At 37.4% G+C, this 19,361-nt stretch overlaps 2 protein-coding genes across 3 annotated transcripts in view; one reads left to right on the top strand and one right to left on the bottom strand.

Annotated features, from left to right (window-relative positions):
* ahr1a (aryl hydrocarbon receptor 1a) overlaps positions 1 to 8,024 on the bottom strand; it is a 32,637-nt gene extending 24,613 nt beyond the window's left edge. Inside the window, exons 1-2 of the mRNA XM_036596234.1 lie at positions 7,484 to 8,024; positions 6,066 to 6,253 (exon numbers count right to left, since the gene is read on the bottom strand). Of these exons, the coding sequence (XP_036452127.1) occupies positions 6,066 to 6,253; positions 7,484 to 7,539 (244 nt within the window). The 5' untranslated portion in view covers positions 7,540 to 8,024. The remainder of the gene's footprint in view (positions 1 to 6,065; positions 6,254 to 7,483) is intronic.
* A 6,496-nt stretch (positions 8,025 to 14,520) lies between these two features.
* Positions 14,521 to 19,361, top strand: part of ankrd28b (ankyrin repeat domain 28b) — a 48,990-nt gene continuing 44,149 nt past the window's right edge. For both annotated transcript variants that reach the window (XM_036596204.1, XM_036596212.1), the window contains exon 1: positions 14,521 to 14,757. In XM_036596204.1, the coding sequence (XP_036452097.1) occupies positions 14,731 to 14,757 (27 nt within the window). In that variant the 5' untranslated portion in view covers positions 14,521 to 14,730. The remainder of the gene's footprint in view (positions 14,758 to 19,361) is intronic.

Here is a 19,361-nt window from a genome sequence, read left to right as displayed (position 1 = left end):
CAACTGTACATATTCATGGAGTGAGACGCTAAAACCTGTGGCTCAGTGGAGACCTGCGCCTTTGTTCTCCTCTTGTCCCTCTTTCCTGCGGTTCTCCAATCATTAACTCTCTGGGGTCCACGACCTTGCCTGCAAGTTCTCTGTTTCTGTCTCTGTGTCTGTATCTCTGAGATGATCCAGCTCAGAAATCCAGTTCAAACACTTCCTGAATCTGTAGAGTCGCCCTTTCCATTCCATCTTATCACGAGATCATACGAGACTCACATCTGGAGTTATGAGCCTATGAAGAGGGGCTGAGATACACGTCATCTGCCTCTCACCATGTGGAACTGGTGGATTGGTGTGTCCGTCTACATTCTGTGTGAAACTGACCAATGGACACTCAGGAAATCACTAAGGACTGACCATCACGCCAGAAACCCTTCATTCTTCATTCAGTCCACATCGGAGACTCATGTGAAACGGCGTGCAGAGAGTTTACAGCTGCTGAAGCTGCTGCAGCGGTTTTGGAAAGTAGTGATGAAGATAACGGAGCATTTAGATATGAAACATATGAGGATCATGATACATGAAGAGCCTTTAGAGGAGAGTTTAAGAGATGAACAAATCGAGAGAATGAGCTCAGACCTCAGAGGGTTACATCTTAAAGGCACTCAAGAATCAAAGCGTCAGTGCGTCCCTGATAAGAAGGAAGATCAAATCTGATGAAATTTCATAATCATGACTTTCTGATACTCAGTAAATTCAGCTTTTTCATAGAAAATCTCACAGTGTGGCGGCGTGACGGCAGACTTCCTCTGACAGGGAGAGCGTATGACTGTGCGTTATTTTCTCCTCTGAGCAGGATCCCCGACGCCCCGTGGCATCCTGTTATTTAAAGAGCTTCCCCACTTCTCCTCTCACTGAGGCTCTGAGCTCAGACACTCCTGAACAGCCCAGCAGTGTAATAACGGACCTAACAGTGTAATAACAGGCCTAACAGTGTAATAACGGGCCTAACAGTGTAATAACGGCCCTAACAGTGTAATAACAGGCCTAACAGTGTAATAACAGGCCTAACAGTGTAATAACGGGCCTAACAGTGTAATAACGGCCCTAACAGTGTAATAACGGACCTAACAGTGTAATAACGGCCCTAACAGTGTAATAACGGACCTAACAGTGTAATAACGGGCCTAACAGTGTAATAACGGCCCTAACAGTGTAATAACGGACCTAACAGTGTAATAACGGCCCTAACAGTGTAAAGGACTGCAAAAAATATATATTCTAATATATTCTACATGACTAAAATGTTAAAGAATATATTCTATGTGGCTAAAATGTTCTAGAATATATTCTACTTGACTAACATGTTCTAGAATATATTCTACATGACTAAAAATGTTCTAGAATATATTCTACATGGCTAAAAAGGTTCTAGAATATATTCTATGTGGCTAAATATGGTCTAGAATATATTCTATGTGGCTAAATATGTTCTAAAAAATATTCTATGTAGCTACATGACTACAGCAACACTCTAGAATATATTCCACATGAATAAAAGTGTTCTAGAATATATTCTATGTGACTAAATATGTTCTATGTAGCTACATGACTACAGCAACATTCTAGAATATATTCTACATGACTAAAATGTTCTAGAATATATTCTATGTGACTAAATATATTCTATGTAGCTACATGACAACAGCAACATTCTAGAATATATTCTACATGACTAAAATGTTCTAGAATATATTCTATGTGACTAAATATATTCTATGTAGCTACATGACAACAGCAACATTCTAGAATATATTCTACATGACTAAAATGTTCTAGAATATATTCTACATGGCTAAAATGTTCTAGAATATATTCTATGTGGCTAAAAAGGTTCTAGAATATATTCTATGTGACTAAATATGTTCTATGTAGCTACATGACTACAGCAACATTCTAGAATATATTCTACATGACTAAAATGTTCTAGAATATATTCTATGTGACTAAATATATTCTATGTAGCTACATGACAACAGCAACATTCTAGAATATATTCTACATGACTAAAATGTTCTAGAATATATTCTACATGGCTAAAATGTTCTAGAATATATTCTATGTGGCTAAAAATGTTCTAGAATATATTCTATGTGACTAAATATGTTCTATGTAGCTACATGACTACAGCAACATTCTAGAATATATTCTACATGACTAAAATGTTCTAGAATATATTCTATGTGACTAAATATATTCTATGTAGCTACATGACAACAGCAACATTCTAGAATATATTCTACATGACTAAAATGTTCTAGAATATATTCTACATGGCTAAAATGTTCTAGAATATATTCTATGTGGCTAAAAAGGTTCTAGAATATATTCTACATGGCTAAAAAGGTTCTAGAATATATTCTATGTGGCTAAATATGTTCTAGAATATATTCTATGTGGCTAAATATGTTCTAAAATATATTCTATGTAGCTACATGACTACAGCAACATTCTAGAATATATTCCACAAGACTAAAAGTGTTCTAGAATATATTCTATGTGACTAAATATGTTCTAGAATATATTCTATGTAGCTACATGACTACAGCAACACTCTAGAATATATTCCACAAGACTAAAAGTGTTCTAGAATATATTCTATGTGACTAAATATGTTCTAGAATATATTCTATGTAGCTACATGACTACAGCAACATTCTAGAATATATTCTACATGGCTAAAAATGTTCTAGAATATATTCTACATGGCTAAAAATGTTCTAGAATATAATTTTATGTGGCTAAATAAGTTCTAGAATATATTCTATGTGGTTAAATATGTTCTAGAATATATTCTATGTAGCTACATGACTACAGCAACATTCTAGAATATATTCTACATGGCTTAATAATTAATTACATTCACACTACATTAACATTCTGTGTGGGCAGGTTTGAGTGTGCACTTCTGACCTTTTTGGTTGTTTTGACATCAAAAAATGACAAAAAAAGCAGAAATCTAAAGGGTGTTCACGTCTCATGGACTAATTTCTGAACCAACATTAAAAACAGTTTAAAACATTAAAATCTTCTGTTTCATTATGAAAAACTGAGAAGAGGATATAGTGGTCAAACAACGTTGGGGCGCCAAAACCTTTGCATACGACTGTAACTATGATCAACCTGATCACTCAATAAATTTCCAATAATGTCAGAACTTGCCTGATAATGTAATACAGTTAGAACGCCTTGATCTCATTACTGGGTTGTATAAAGTCATTAAAAGAAAACACAGTGGCTCCTTAACTGTGAGGTCAGGAGGGATTAATAACGGATTAATTAATAACGTCTCTGATATCGAGATATGACTCATTTGTTTTCTCAGCATGAAAGAAAAACTGTCCCATTCATTTAACCTTTACAAGGCACAGTATGTCCACTAAAACAGATGAACTACAAGATAAATAATAAATAATATATTCTACTTAATTAAAATGTTCTAGTATACATTCTACATGTTCTAGAATATATTCTACATGACTAAATATGTTCCAGAATATATTCAGCATAACTAAATATGTTCTAGAATATATTCTACAGGACTAAAATGTTCTAGAATATATTCTATGTGACTAAATATATTCTATGTAGCTACATGACAACAGCAACATTCTAGAATATATTCTACATGACTAAAATGTTCTAGAATATATTCTACATGGCTAAAATGTTCTAGAATATATTCTATGTGGCTAAAAAGGTTCTAGAATATATTCTACATGGCTAAAAAGGTTCTAGAATATATTCTATGTGGCTAAATATGTTCTAGAATATATTCTATGTGGCTAAATATGTTCTAAAATATATTCTATGTAGCTACATGACTACAGCAACATTCTAGAATATATTCCACAAGACTAAAAGTGTTCTAGAATATATTCTATGTGACTAAATATGTTCTAGAATATATTCTATGTAGCTACATGACTACAGCAACACTCTAGAATATATTCCACAAGACTAAAAGTGTTCTAGAATATATTCTATGTGACTAAATATGTTCTAGAATATATTCTATGTAGCTACATGACTACAGCAACATTCTAGAATATATTCTACATGGCTAAAATGTTCTAGAATATATTCTACATGGCTAAAAATGTTCTAGAATATAATTTTATGTGGCTAAATAAGTTCTAGAATATATTCTATGTGGTTAAATATGTTCTAGAATATATTCTATGTAGCTACATGACTACAGCAACATTCTAGAATATATTCTACATGGCTTAATAATTAATTACATTCACACTACATTAACATTCTGTGTGGGCAGGTTTGAGTGTGCACTTCTGACCTTTTTGGTTGTTTTGACATCAAAAAATGACAAAAAAAGCAGAAATCTAAAGGGTGTTCACGTCTCATGGACTAATTTCTGAACCAACATTAAAAACAGTTTAAAACATTAAAATCTTCTGTTTCATTATGAAAAACTGAGAAGAGGATATAGTGGTCAAACAACGTTGGGGCGCCAAAACCTTTGCATACGACTGTAACTATGATCAACCTGATCACTCAATAAATTTCCAATAATGTCAGAACTTGCCTGATAATGTAATACAGTTAGAACGCCTTGATCTCATTACTGGGTTGTATAAAGTCATTAAAAGAAAACACAGTGGCTCCTTAACTGTGAGGTCAGGAGGGATTAATAACGGATTAATTAATAACGTCTCTGATATCGAGATATGACTCATTTGTTTTCTCAGCATGAAAGAAAAACTGTCCCATTCATTTAACCTTTACAAGGCACAGTATGTCCACTAAAACAGATGAACTACAAGATAAATAATAAATAATATATTCTACTTAATTAAAATGTTCTAGTATACATTCTACATGTTCTAGAATATATTCTACATGACTAAATATGTTCCAGAATATATTCAGCATAACTAAATATGTTCTAGAATATATTCTACAGGACTACAAATGTTCTAGAATATGAGGACAAGATACTAATGTGTGTGTGGCCACGACTTGTGGGAACGTGGGAACGAGAATATGCATGAATTTATGACCGCAAATTCCCGGAGGGATGGAGCACTACTCCAGGATAGACTATTCCAGCTCTTACTCCAATTATAAACCTTCATTAAACAGTATTCACCTCATTTACCCCCTGAACTCCAGCCTTACTATTCAGTTATTCATCTTCAGATTCTTAATTATGCACAAACAGCTCGTAAAATCTCCATAGAAAAGCACTGATCAATGGAACTGCGTTCTCTGGAGTGATGGAGCTCCATCCAATACCTTTGGGATTAGTTGGAGTGATCCAGAACTGACCATCCAACATCAGTACCTGACCTCACTAACACTCAATCAAATCCTCACAGCAATGTTCCAACATCTAGTGTAAAGCCTTCCCAGGAGATTAGAAGCTGTTGCTGCAGCAAAGGTGGGCGGACTCACTATTAAAGGGGAATTCCATCAATTTTTCAAAATTCCTGCACGAGTGTTTGAGAGCAGAGTGATTCAGAGTGGTTTGGTGTGAAATGGTTCAGATGTCTTTACAGCGGTGGTGATAGGAACCAGGGGTCACCATGACTACAACACAGATATAGACATTTTATTTACTATCAGAACCACCAGTGAACCTACACAAGTCTTCTGAGTTTATATGGAATGTTGATGATGGAAAATAGTGGAAAATCTGAAATAATCAGTTTTCTTTGGGGACTATTTTGCCTCACAGCGCCCTGCATGTATCCCTCCACCATGAATGGAGTTTGAGCTCTCAAAACTATCATGATACAGTGTCTCAGTCATCAGGCAGTGAATTCATAACCATTTCATGTAGGAACTTTCTGTGAGGAGCTTTTAGAGGTGGACGTCTGGTTCCTATCACCACCACTGTGAACAATTCTGACTCTGTAAGTTTCTCTAGAACGGAGCATTTCACACCAAACCACTCTGAACTATGTAATTACGCAGAAATACTGAAGAAAAATCAGTGGAACTTTCCTTTAATACCCTTGATTTCAAAAGAAACGACAAACAGGGCCAGACATTACCGCTGAAGTGGCCCTTGGCTCGCAGGTAGCCGACGCTCAGCCTGAGGATGGTCAGTTTATCCAGTTTAGAGATCACATCCTGATGGAAAGGGAGGAGGCCCGCCAGCCGGTCCAGTTCTCCATTCAGCCGGTCCCGGTGCCTCTTGGAGGGGTTGGATTTGACAACTTCGACCGAGGGCGGCTTCACACTACAGGGAGAAAATACATGAATTGAGCGAATTTGTCTATATCTGATTATATAGGCCACAATGTTGGGACTATACAGTTTATATGAAGTATTTACTGTGGTCAAATTAAAGTATCCTGGTCTAATGATTCTATTATGGTTTTACAACTATGTAAAAATACTCAGAGAAGTCCATGAAGCCACCCAGCCCTCTTTATATTTACATAATACTGTAATACTCTGTTAGCTGTGACCCGCCTGTGCAATTGACATAGTAAATATTAGGTAACTGCACACTTATTTGGAAATTAAAGCATAAAACAATGTTTGCAAGCCTGCTACATTTACCTATTTGACTAATGTTACCTTAAATTATTATTAGTTACTAATATTACTATTATTATTGTTATACAAGTCTATAATTAATGGCTATAGGATTACAAATAGCTTATACTAGTTTTCTTGCACTAGCTGCCATTAGTCATTTGAATCTACCATCTCATTTAAAAGGGACCAACTTTTCAAAATGTCTTCATAATTTAGCGGTTGAGATGTAAACAGAGTCATTCCGAGTGGTTTGGTGTGAAACGCTCCGTTCTAAGGAAACTTATGAGTCAGAACTGTTCACAGTGGTGGTGATAGGAACCAGACGTCCACCTCTAAAAGCTCCCTCACAGAAAGTTCCTACATGAAATGGTTATGAATTCACTGCCTGATGACTGAGACACTGTTTTATGATAGTTTAGTAGTAACGTTTTGGCCATTTTAATCCACGTATGTGAATCCACTCATGGTGGAGGGATATACTGGGTGCTGTGAGGCAAAATAGTCCCCAAAAAACTGCACAGAAATCTGAACCGTTTCACACCAAACCACTCTGAATCACTCGGATTACATCTCAACCACTGAAATTCTGCAGAGAATTCTGAAAAATCGGTGGAATTCCCCTTTACTAAGCAAGGAGGCTGAAGTTCTCCCGTTCCACCTTAAATGGTGCACGAAACCGCTGCACCATTTAAGGTGGAACTGGGAAATTCGAAGAAGAAGCCCAAACTCACCCTCGTAGCTGAGTATAACTCTCCCAAAACAGGTGACATTAGTGAGCCAGGCAGGCTAACGTCCAGATAGGTTGATTATAAGCACGACACGTTACTTATTACAACGTTATAACACAACGAATAACAGAAAACAGTCAGGCTAACGTTAGCCAAGCTCTAAAGGGGTTACAATAGTAAAACAGATGTTTAAATACCTTTTCTTAGAAGGTTTCCTCCGTTTGCGACTTGCATAGATGTTGTTGGTGCTCATAGTTTCGTAGTTAGTTGAAAACAAACTGCCGTTAGCTTTAGCTACCGAGAGAGCTAGCCGGCTGATATTTGCGATAAAAATGCTGAGAAATTGAAAATAATAATCCAGAACCGAGCCAGCTATCTTCTGTTATAGTTAACCAGATAATCTGGTGCCATCTGAGGCGAGGAGCTTTCTTCTTTATGCCCATATAAATCCATAATTCAGCGAGATAACTGAGCGATACCCGAGCTAAGCTAACAGTTAGTGAAGCAGCTATTAACCTCCAGCTAACTGCACCGACTAACTGCCTCCGCTCGCTCGCACTCGCAAATTATTAACTACTGTCTGGCCAAATGACCTGTGGTCATTACAGACGGCCTAATCTCGCTGAGGTTGATCTCTCCAGCGCTTCCACTCTCTCAGACTGACCTGTCAGAGCTCCACTCAGACTTTCACTCTGTTTACTCCGAGTGTCAACGCGGCTACGCCCCCTCACGGAGTCCCGTCCCCGCCGCTCACAGCGCATCAGAGTCCCGCTCCTCGGGACTGTTTCGCTTTATCGAGCGGATTGTCACGATACGGAACCTCATTTCCGCCGCTGGAGGAGCAGTTTTAGCCCTTTAATAAGTCATAATAATGAGAAAGTGTTCCATAATTAGGAGAAAGTCATAATCATGACATAGTAAGTCATCACTGTGGGAAAGTAAGCCATAATGATGAGATGCTGCGTCATAATTATGAGAAAGTGAGTAATTATTATGAGATACTACGTCATGAATATGAGATGCCAAGTTATCATCATGAGATAGTATCTCACACCGGATAGTATCTCATAATTTTGACATAGTATCGTATTATACTGGCATAGCATAGTCATTATTTTGAGACGCTATCTCATTATTCTGAAGTACCATCTCATCAGTCCGAGATGCTGAGTCATTATTGAGATGCTAACTCATTATTTTTAGATGCTAAGTCATTATTGAGATGCTATCTCATTATTTTTAGATGCTAAGTCATTATTGAGATGCTATCTCATTATTTTGAGATGCTAGTCATTATATTGAGATGCTATCTCATTATTTTGGGATACTAGTCATTATATTGAGATGCTATCTCATTATTTTGAGATGCTAGTCATTATATTGAGATGCTATCTCATTATTTGGGATACTAGTCATTATATTAAGATGCTATCTCATTATTTTGAGATGCTAGTCATTATATTGAGATGCTATCTCATTATTTTGGGATACTAGTCATTATATTGAGATGCTATCTCATTATTTTGAGATGCTAGTCATTATATTGAGATGCTATCTCATTATTTTGGGATACTAGTCATTATTGAGATGCTATCTCATTATTCTGAGATGCTAAGTAATTATTGAGATGCTATCTCATTTTTTAGGGATACTAGTCATTATATTGAGATGCTATCTCATTATTTTGAGATGGTAGTCATTATTGAGGTACTATCTCATTATTTTGGGATACTAGTCATTATATTGAGATGCTATCTCATTATTTTGGGATACTAGTCATTATATTGAGATGCTATCTCATTATTTTGAGATGCTAGTCATTATTGAGATGCTATCTCATTATTCTGAGATGCTAGTCATTATTGAGATGCTATCTCATTATTCTGAGATGTTAAGTCATTATTGAGATGCTATCTCATTATTTTGAGATGTTAAGTCATTATTGAGATGCTATCTCATTATTCTGAGATGCTAAGTCATTATTGAGATGCTATCTCATTATTCTGAGATGCTAAGTCACTATTTTGAAGTACTATCTCATTATTCTGAGATGCTGTCATTATTGAGATGCTATCTAATTATTCTGAGATGCTAAGTCATTATTGAGATGCTATCTCATTATTTTGAGATGCTAAGTCATTATTGAATGCTATCTCATTATTTTGAGATACTAGTCATTATTTGAGATGCTATCTCATTATTCTGAGATGTTAAGTCATTATTGAGATGCTATCTCATTATTTTGAGATGCTAGTCATTATTGAGATGCTATCTCATTATTTTGAGATGCTAGTCATTATTGAGATGCTATCTCATTATTCTGAGATGCTAAGTCATTATTGAGATGCTATCTCATTATTCTGAGATGTTAAGTCATTATTGAGATGCTATCTCATTATTCTGAGATGCTAAGTCATTATTGAGATGCTATCTCATTATTCTGAGATGCTAAGTCATTATTGAGATGCTGTATATATCTGTATATTTAACTGTTTTTTAAATACACAATATGAAAGTGTGTCTTTTCCATCATGCTGATTTCACTGAGAGAGAACAGTCATTCTAGAGGAATTTCGAGTGATCAAATTGTACAATTTCAAAAATAAATCATCGTGTTTCAGATTTTACTGAAAACAAGTGTTTTTCCACAAATGTGGAACCAGTGTAATATGTTTTTAGCTGACTCAGGGAACACGACCACATCTGTTAGATATTCTAGAATGAAATGCTTCTAATTATGTAAACAGACTGAACGGCTTTTAACATTCTTCCTTATAAACATCTCTGAACATCACATTTTCCCACTGTTTCACATTTACACTGATCAGCCATAACATTATGACACCTCCTTGTTTCTACGCTCATTGTCCATTTTATCAGCTCCACTTACTATATAGGTGCACTTTGTAGTTCTACAGTTACAGACTGTAGTCCATCTGTTTCTCTGATACTTTGTTAGCCCCCTTTTACCCTGTTCTTCAGTGGTCAGGACCCCCATGGACCCTCACAGAGCAGGTACTATTTGGGTGGCGGATCATTCTCAGCACTGCAGTAACACTGATGTGGTGGTGGTGTGTTAGTGTGTGTTGTGCTGGTACGAGTGGATCAGACACAGCAGTGCTGCTGGAGTTTTTAAACACTGTGTCCACTCACTGTCCACTCTATTAGACACTCCTACCTTGTCAGTCCACCTTGTAGATGTAAAGTCAGAGACGATAGCTCATCTGCTGCTGCACAGTTTGTGTTGGTCATCCTCTAGTCCCTTCATCAGTGGTCACAGGATGCTGCCCACAGGACGCTGTCAGCTGGATATTTTTGGTTGGTGGACTATTCTCAGTCCAGCAGCGACACTGAGGTGTTTAAAAACTCCAGCAGCACTGCTGTGTCTGATCCACTCAGACCAGCGCAACACACGCTACATGTGTATATGTGTGTGTGTGTGTCCAAAAGTATTGGGTTACGCATTTTCTCAGTTTTTAGCCACTCATGCTAACACTGCATGCATCCCATGGTCACTAAAAATGGTCATGAAAAAATAAACAGTTTTTGTTTTTGTTTAATGGTGATAAAGAGTTCTATTATGTCAGCCTCGCAGCTCCAGTGCTAAAACTAAATAAGGAAACTTCAGACACCGCACGTGTCTTGGCTGATCGGCCACATTTGGGGTAAATTTTTCATTTTTTGGTGAACCACTCCTTTAAAACAGCCGGAACCGAATCAATGCTTTTCCTCTGGCGCCACCTGGTGTTCACTGTGAGGCATTTCATCCCGTATAGTCTGAACACAGAGAGCGTCTCTGCTGTGAGAAACAGGCAGATAAGAGTTTCATTCTGCGTCCAAAAAGATGGTTCTTCAAGGGTTCTTTAACTAATGGCTCTGTTTAGAACCATGAGTACTCAAAGCCATATGCATGCTTAACTGGTTTCTGCATGGCGAAATGGTTCTTCAGATTGATGGCAAATGTGCTGTAGAACCTTTTGGAAATGATCCTGGGTTCTACTATTGTTAAGATGCCAAGATAATAACAATAGCAGAACCCTTTTGTTGGTGCTATATAGAACATTTCAAAAAGGTTCTATCTAGAACCATATACAACACATTCTCCATCAATCTGAAGAACCATGTCACCATGCAGAGAACCCTTTAGTCATGCAAATGGTTCTATATACACTCTTTAAAAAGACGGTTCTTCAGTGGTTCTTTATTAAAGACAATGGTCCTACATATAACCATGAACTTTCAAAGAACTATTTGCATGAACCCTAAAGAACCCTTAAAGAACCATATTCTTTAAAGGTGTATGTAAAACCATTTGCATGATTAAAGGGTTCTTTGCATGGTGAAATCATGTTGGAATGGATTGATGGAGAATGTGTTGTAGAACCTTTTTGAAAATGGTCCTGGGTTCCGCTATTGTTAAGATGTCAAGTGTGTAACAATAGCGGAACCCGTTTTGTGGGTGCCATGTAGAGCCATTTCAAAAAGGTTCTATATAGAACCATCTACAACACATCCTCCATCAATCTATCTATATAGAACCATCATGCAAATGGTTCTATATACACTCCTAAAATGGTTCTTCAAGGGTTCTTTAGCAAAGGAAATAGTTCCATTTAGAACCATGAGCACTCAAAGAACCATTTGCATGCTTCAATGCTTCTTTGCATGCTGAAAAGGTTCTTCAGACTGATGAAGCATGTGTTGTATATGGTACCTTGAAAATGGTTCCATATAGCACTAAAAGGGGTTCCGCTATCGTCACAGTCTTGACATTGTAACAATAGCCGAACCCTTTTTGACGCGTTCTCCATCAATCTGAAGAACCATTTCACCATGCAGAGAACCAATTAAGTGTGCAAGAACGCCCTTAGAAATAGACAGGCTGTTTATGTAGCTGTACCTTTAAGACTGATTTATGCAAATGAGGTCTGTTCTGATAGGCTGTGCCTCATTCACGAAGCAGCCCAGGCTTAAACACTCCTTATAATTTCAGTATGAATATGAGTGGGAGGGGCTAAACTGCTGTAGGCTGAATAGGTGGGTACTTGTATATGTGTGACATCACAAAAACCCAATTAAATTCAAAACCCCATTAAATTTTTTGCAGTTTACTTTCTGTACTTGGACTGTATGGACTCAGGAGTGGACGGCGTACAAAAAAAACACTTCTTTCTCCAGGGTATATTTTGGTTTGTCCATCTGAATTTTCATGACCAAATCATAAGGCAAAATATTCAGTAACTGCATGAAATAAATGTAAATTTTAATTTATTTATTTTTGTAAAAGCTCCCCTCAGATTAACAGAACAGTGTTTTATGATACACATATTGCTATATGCTTATAATTTACTGCTGAAAGCCAAAAATCTTAGACGCTCTTTGTATAATTTTATAAAAATAATTTTAACAGAGCAGATCACTGAAGAGACGCCGTCTGTTTATAGTTTATAGCCCAGATTTGTGGAAAAGTTCAGCTTATTTTATTATAAAGGTTTATATTACATCACCCATCTATTTGACTGGAAAGAAGACAGTTACAGCTCTCATACGACCCCCACCTTTAGAATGTAGCTTATGAAATATGAAAGTTATGAAGAATATGACGAAGTGTGTTTTGGAACCACCGGTGGTCTCAAGGAGTTGAAGAGGTTAATAAAATCGAGGAGATTTTGTTTTTCTGTGATGAGGCCCTTTAAAGTGAACTTGCCAATTCACTTTATTTGTCCAAACATTTTGATCAATATCAGTGAATGCTGAAATAATTAGGGAACTATTTGTTGTGGGCTCTGTTCAAATGGAATACAGTGTCCTTTCCTATCTGCGTGCTTTGGCTTTGCCTGATCTGTAGCTCAGGGCCTCACTGGATATATTAGCAGAGCTGGATCCGCAAGGTTGCCAGATCAGGCAAAAACAAGAAAAGTGGAGTGTCATTGATGATAAATTTCCAACAACGGCATTAACGGCATTTTCTTGTTTTGAAAATGGATTGCAAAAAGTAATACAAATCACAGCAGCTTTACAATGGCCAGTGTTTTAATCATATGATCATCAGCTGACGAATATTAAAGGGCAATTCTGCAGAATTTTCTAAATTTCTGCCTAGTTCAGTGTGTGAGGTGTAAACAGAGTGATTCAGAGTGGTTTGGTGTGAAATGGTTCAGATGTCTTTACAGTGGTGGTGATAGGAACCAGGGGTCACCATGACTACAACACAAATATAGACATTTTATTTACTATCCAGAACCACCAGTGAACCTACACGAGTCTTCTGAGTTTATAGGGAATGTTGATGATGGAAAATAGTGGAAAATCTGAAATAATAAGTTTTCTTTGGGGACTATTTTGCCTCACAGCGCCCTGCCTTTTATGTATCCCTCCACCATGAACGGAGTTTTATAAAATACTTTTTAAGCCCGAAACCTTCTCAAAACAGTGTCTCAGTCATCAGGCAGTGAATTCATAACCATTTCATCTAATAACTTTCTGTGAGGGAGCTTTTAGAGGTGGACGTCTGGTTCCTATCACCACCACTTTGAACAGTTCTGACTCGGTAAGTTTCTCTAGAACGGAGCGTTTCACACCAAACCACTCTGAACAACTTTGTTTACATCTTAACCGTTTAATTATGTCAAAATTTTGGAAATATTAGTGGGATTCTCCTTCAAAGGAGATGGTAGATTCAAATTACTGATGGCAGCTTAAATAGCGCAAGAAAAAAAAAGTGTACATATAACAAAGTATAAACTATTTCTAATCCTAAAGCCATTAGATGAATTAATAATAATAATAATAGACACCTTATCATTTTGTTCCACATATCTATTTACACTGTTAGATTATATTTATTCTATATTTTGTATATTTAGTCTATGAGTGTGTTTATACTTTTATAATTTTTATAGTTTTACCTTTAATTAAGCATCTACAGGCTTTTTCCAAACAACATCTCATTGTACTTGTACTTGTACAACAATAAAGATATCTTATTTTATCTGATCTTATCTTATCTTATTTTAATAATATCACAATTCTGACTCACTTTCTCCAGAACACAAATTAAACCAGTCTGAGTGATCTTACTGACTCAATTATGCAAAACAAATTTAAAATTCGGTGGAATTGCCCTTTAAGTGCACTTCAGGTTTTTGTCCCAGATTGTGAATGCCTCCACATTTCTGCCTCACTGAGCGTCTGACAGTCAAACCAATCAGCGCCTTGGTTACTGCCAGTCCAGCCAATCAGGTCGTGCGTCCTTCCAGCGTCACAGTGGCGGTAATGTTATGGAGTTCTCTCTCCCCTCAGTGCTACAGCTGCTAGCCGAAGGAAATGTGAGGCCTGTCGGAGAAAATTAGCGTTTATACGGCAAGAAAGCGTCGTCGGTCAAGAGGTGGACGAATAAACACTTTTTCTACCCCTGCATGAGATCCGGAGAGAGCGCTGAAAAATGGTGGTCCTCAAAATTAGAGACCAGGTGAGTGATGTGTAGCCGCGCAGCGCTAACGAGCTAGCGGTTAAACTGAGGAATCGCTCTTTTTCTGCGCGTTAACTCTTTAATTTGACGCCTAAAACTGTTCCAAATCGTGGGGTTGGACGATTCGGGTGCTTAGAAAAGTTTACAGAGAGCTCTGAAATCGCGAAACACGAGGTTGAAGTTTGTTCGCCATCGAATTTCCCGTTCCACCTTAAATAGTGCAGCAGCTACAGGCTGTCGCCTCAGGCGCCATAACGAAGCTACTGCGCCATTTAAGGTGGAACGGGGAGTTCGAGCGAGAAGCTGCTGTTAGCTTAGCTCGCTCATGTGGCTTCGTTGCAGTTAACGTTAGTTGTGGCGCAGGCCGTGATGTTGGCTGACATAACGTGCTGGAAAGTGCACAAATATCTACCTGTTTTAATTAATTTTATATTTCTCACTCTTAAATACACCTTTGCCACTTATTTGCGGGTAAATATGGTTAAAAAAGGCCAGTTCAGTGCGAATCAGTCGCGTAGCAGGATTAAACCAAGCTGTCAAAACAGCCTGACAGTCATGTTTGGCTACTAAACAGTCATTTTTCAGTGTTTAAAAACGATATAATTACACTTTTTTCCCTTCTGGCTGCCCTAAAAGCATATCTAGCAACTTTGCTTGGCGAACAACAGGTCCATTCAGTTTGGTTTAGTATAGTACAGTATAGGATAAGATATGTATCTATATATAATAAACTATAATATAAATATTGACTAAAGTGCATATAAAAGGTGGTGGCACTGTCAGGTTGAGAGAAACCACACATTATTGACTGACAGCAAAGAAACTAATCCGATTTCACGTTTTTTTGTGCCACAGCTCTTTTTGCTTAAAGGGGAACTCAACCAATTTTTCAAAATTTCTGGTTGAAAAATCATTGAGTTGTTTGGTGAGAAAGGCTCCGTTCTAGAGGAACTTACAGAGTCAGAATTGTTCACAGTGGTGATGATAGGAACCAGACGTCCACCTCTAAAAGCTCCCTCACAGAAAGTTACTACATGAAATGGTTATGAATTCACTGCCTGATGACTGAGACACTGTTTTATGATCTGTTTGTGGTGGAGGGATACATGAAGAGTGTCCTAGGGTAAAATAGTTCCCCCCAAAAAAACTTATCGTTGTAGATTTATCACTGTTTTACCATCATAAACATTCAATGTAAAAAAAAGAACCCGTGAAGAACCATCTTCATTTGTAGCCCTACAAAAATAAATGTTCCATTTTTATTATCGACACAAGTAGATCTTAAAATTTAAACTCCTGAAGAATCTGATATCGTTATCGGTCCAGAATTCCTGTATCGGTGCATCCCTGGTTATAAATCATTAACCATTCTCTTTACACACTTAAAAATATGGTTCTTCAAGGGTTCTTTAGTAAAGAATATGGTTCTATATAGAACCATGAACACTGAAAGAGCCCCTTTGCATGATTGAAGGGTTGCATCATGAAAGGGTTCTTAAGAATGTGCTATAGATGGTTCTATATAGAACCTTTTTGAAAAGGGTTCTATGTAGCCCCAAAAAGGGTTCTTCTGTTATTACAAGCTTGACACTGTAACAATAGAAGAACCTTTTTTTGCTATGTACATTTTTAAAAAAGATGGTTCTTCAAGGGTTCTTTAGCAAAGAAGATGGTTCTATATAGACCCATGAACACTCAAAGAACCCTTTGCATGATTGAAGGGTTGCATCATGAAAGGGTTCTTAAGAATGTGCTGTAGATGGTTCTCTATGTACAACCTTTTTGAAAAGGGTTCTTCTATTGTTACCAGCTTGACACTGTAGAAGAACAATCGAAGAGCCTTTTTGGGTGATATATATTGAACCCTTTTCAAAGAGGTTCTATATAGAACCATCTACAGTACATTCTTCGTCAGTCTAAAGAAAGATTTAGTCATGCAAAGGGTTCTTTGAGCGTTCATGGTTCTATACAGAGCCATTTTCTTTACTGAAGAACCCCTGAGGAACCATCTCTTTTTTTTAAGAGTGTGGAAACCTTTTCAGAAAGGTTCTATATAGAACCATTTACATCACATTCTCCATCAGTCTTACGAATCCTTTCAGGATGCAAAGAGCCTATTAATCCATATGTATTTAATCTATATATATACATAATGTATGTGTATATACTACTTATGACTTATGAAAATAGAATTTAAGGAAAGCGAAAATAAATGAATCTAGTTTATTTATGAAGTAGTACAAGAAAAATTAAATTAAAAATGAAAATTAAAAAACATTATACTTCTCAATAGATCACAGAAAATAGCTGCAGCCCTAAATTAATCAATAAACCAGCAACTAAACTGCTGCTGGTCCAGGTTTCAGCGTCAGGCTGGAGAAGAGCTCCAGCTGAGAGCGAACGCTCGTACCTGAAGGGTTCTGGGTCTGAAAAGACTCCATTAACGCAGGCCGATGAAACAGAGCGCCGTGTGGGCCGAGCCTGAATGAATGAGCCTTTCAATGGCTTTTCAAACCTTCTGATCGTCCTTCATCTCCATAGAGAAGAAAAACATCTCAGAGGAGCACCACGCCGTCACCACGGCAACGGCACTTACCTCAGCCCTACGCAGATATATAAACATTCACGCATGCTACGTATGTACATATAATGCTATAGTACATTTGGTTAAAATGATAAATATTCTGAATAGAAATCAATGCACTTTAGTTTGTGGTTGTATTTTAAAGTGGAATATCATTAATTTTTCAAACTTTGTATTTCATTAAGTGGTTGAGATGTAAACAGAGTCGTTCAGAGTGGTTTGGTGTGAAACGCTCCGTTCTAGAGAAGCTTGGTCAGAATTGTTTACGGTGGTGGTGATAGGAACCAGACGTCAGCATATTTTTTAATATCCACAGATGAGCTGAAATAGTCCTCAAATTAAAACGTATTCTTTTTGGAATTTCCACTGATTTACAAACATAAGTAGGTTCACTGGTGGTTTTGGATAGTAAATAAAATGTCTATGTTTGTGCTGTAGTCATGACAACCCCTGGTTCCTATCGTCACCACTCTACAACTCTACATTTCAGGACTGAGTCATTCAGAAATTTTGAAAGATTGGTGGAATTCCCCTTTAAAAGCATGTGTGTGTGTGTGTGTGTGTGCGTATATATATATATGTATATGTATATGTATGTATATATATATATATATATATATATATGTATATGTATATGTATGTATATGTATATGTATGTATATGTGTGTATGTGTATCTTGGTTCTGTAGTGGGTGGTACTGGGACTAAGAGATTGATTACAATTTAAGAGAGTGCTGCACTATTAAAAAATGGTTCTTCAAGGGTTCTTTAGTAAAGACAGTGGTTCTATATGGAACAAAGAACACACAAATGTGCGTGGTTGAAATGGTTCTTCAGATTGCTGCAAAATGTGTTGTATATGGTTCTATATACCCTATGTTAAAAGGGTTCTATGTAGCACCAAAAACAGCTCTTCCATTGTTACAATGTCAAGCAACCATTTCACCATGGAAAGACCCCACATAAAACCATTGTCTTACTCTGTTTTACTCTGACTGAATAGAATAGTGAGGTATAAACAATAATACAGTGATTTTTCTGTAAATCTTCTGTAAATTTGTAAATTTTCTGTGGAAAAACCGAACTGTCCTACCGTGAGCATCAGCGCCTGCTTTAGCTTCAGTGCTCAGTGTTAGCAGCGCTGCTCAGTGTCTCAGCATGTTTGCTCAGTACTCGGTTATTCTGAGAGAATCAGCTTTATTGATAACGGTCTGTAGACAGAGCGTCTGTAGAGGCTGCGTTTCACGTACCGAGCGTTTCGTCCAGTGTGAGTTTATAAATCGTAGCTTTGTCTGAACACGATGGTCTATTCAAACGTACAGTGAGAGTCACCAAAGAGCAAGATCTCTAAAATCACACAGTGTCTGAGGACATTCAGCTACAGCTCAACCAGCCAATCAAAAGACTCCAGACGTAAAACTGGAAGCGTGAGCTCCTCGGATGCGTCAGCCTCGGAAGTGATTCCTGCTGTCGCTGTGCTGCTGCTGAAAGAGACAGATGAGGATCAAAACTATGAAACCTACTTTACTTACAGCTGCACAGAAGAGCTTTTCTGAGCCGCTCTTCCCCACTGCAGGCCGAAACACTTCCATTTTTACGTCTGGAGTCTTTTGATAGGCTGGTTGAACTGTAGCTGAGTGTCCTCTAAAGCCAGACAGATAAGTGAAAAGACAGAATAATTTATGCGGAACGGCGCTATTTTTCCAGTTCCCGATCGTAGACGGGAACTGGAGTGGAATTTTTAGTCCTTAGTTCCAGATCTAGAGCCAACCGTTCTAGGGTAAAACCCACTTTAACACGTTATCTTTCCACAGCGAGTCACACCTGAGCGGAAGTTTCCAAGCTTTTATTCAGTTTCAAGCATTCAAGCCAAACTTAACCATCTCCATCTCCCTGTCTCTTTCTCTCGCAGAAACATTTTAACTCTTATTCTCCAGGGTTTCAGTTATTCCGTCTGAATTTACATGCCCAAATCGTGAAGCCAGTTATTCAGTAACTACATGGAATAAATGTAAAGTGT

This window comes from Colossoma macropomum, unplaced genomic scaffold, assembly GCF_904425465.1.
Source record: "Colossoma macropomum unplaced genomic scaffold, Colossoma_macropomum, whole genome shotgun sequence".
Classification (NCBI taxonomy): domain Eukaryota; kingdom Metazoa; phylum Chordata; class Actinopteri; order Characiformes; family Serrasalmidae; genus Colossoma; species Colossoma macropomum.
This window is presented reverse-complemented; position numbering and strand designations above follow the sequence as displayed.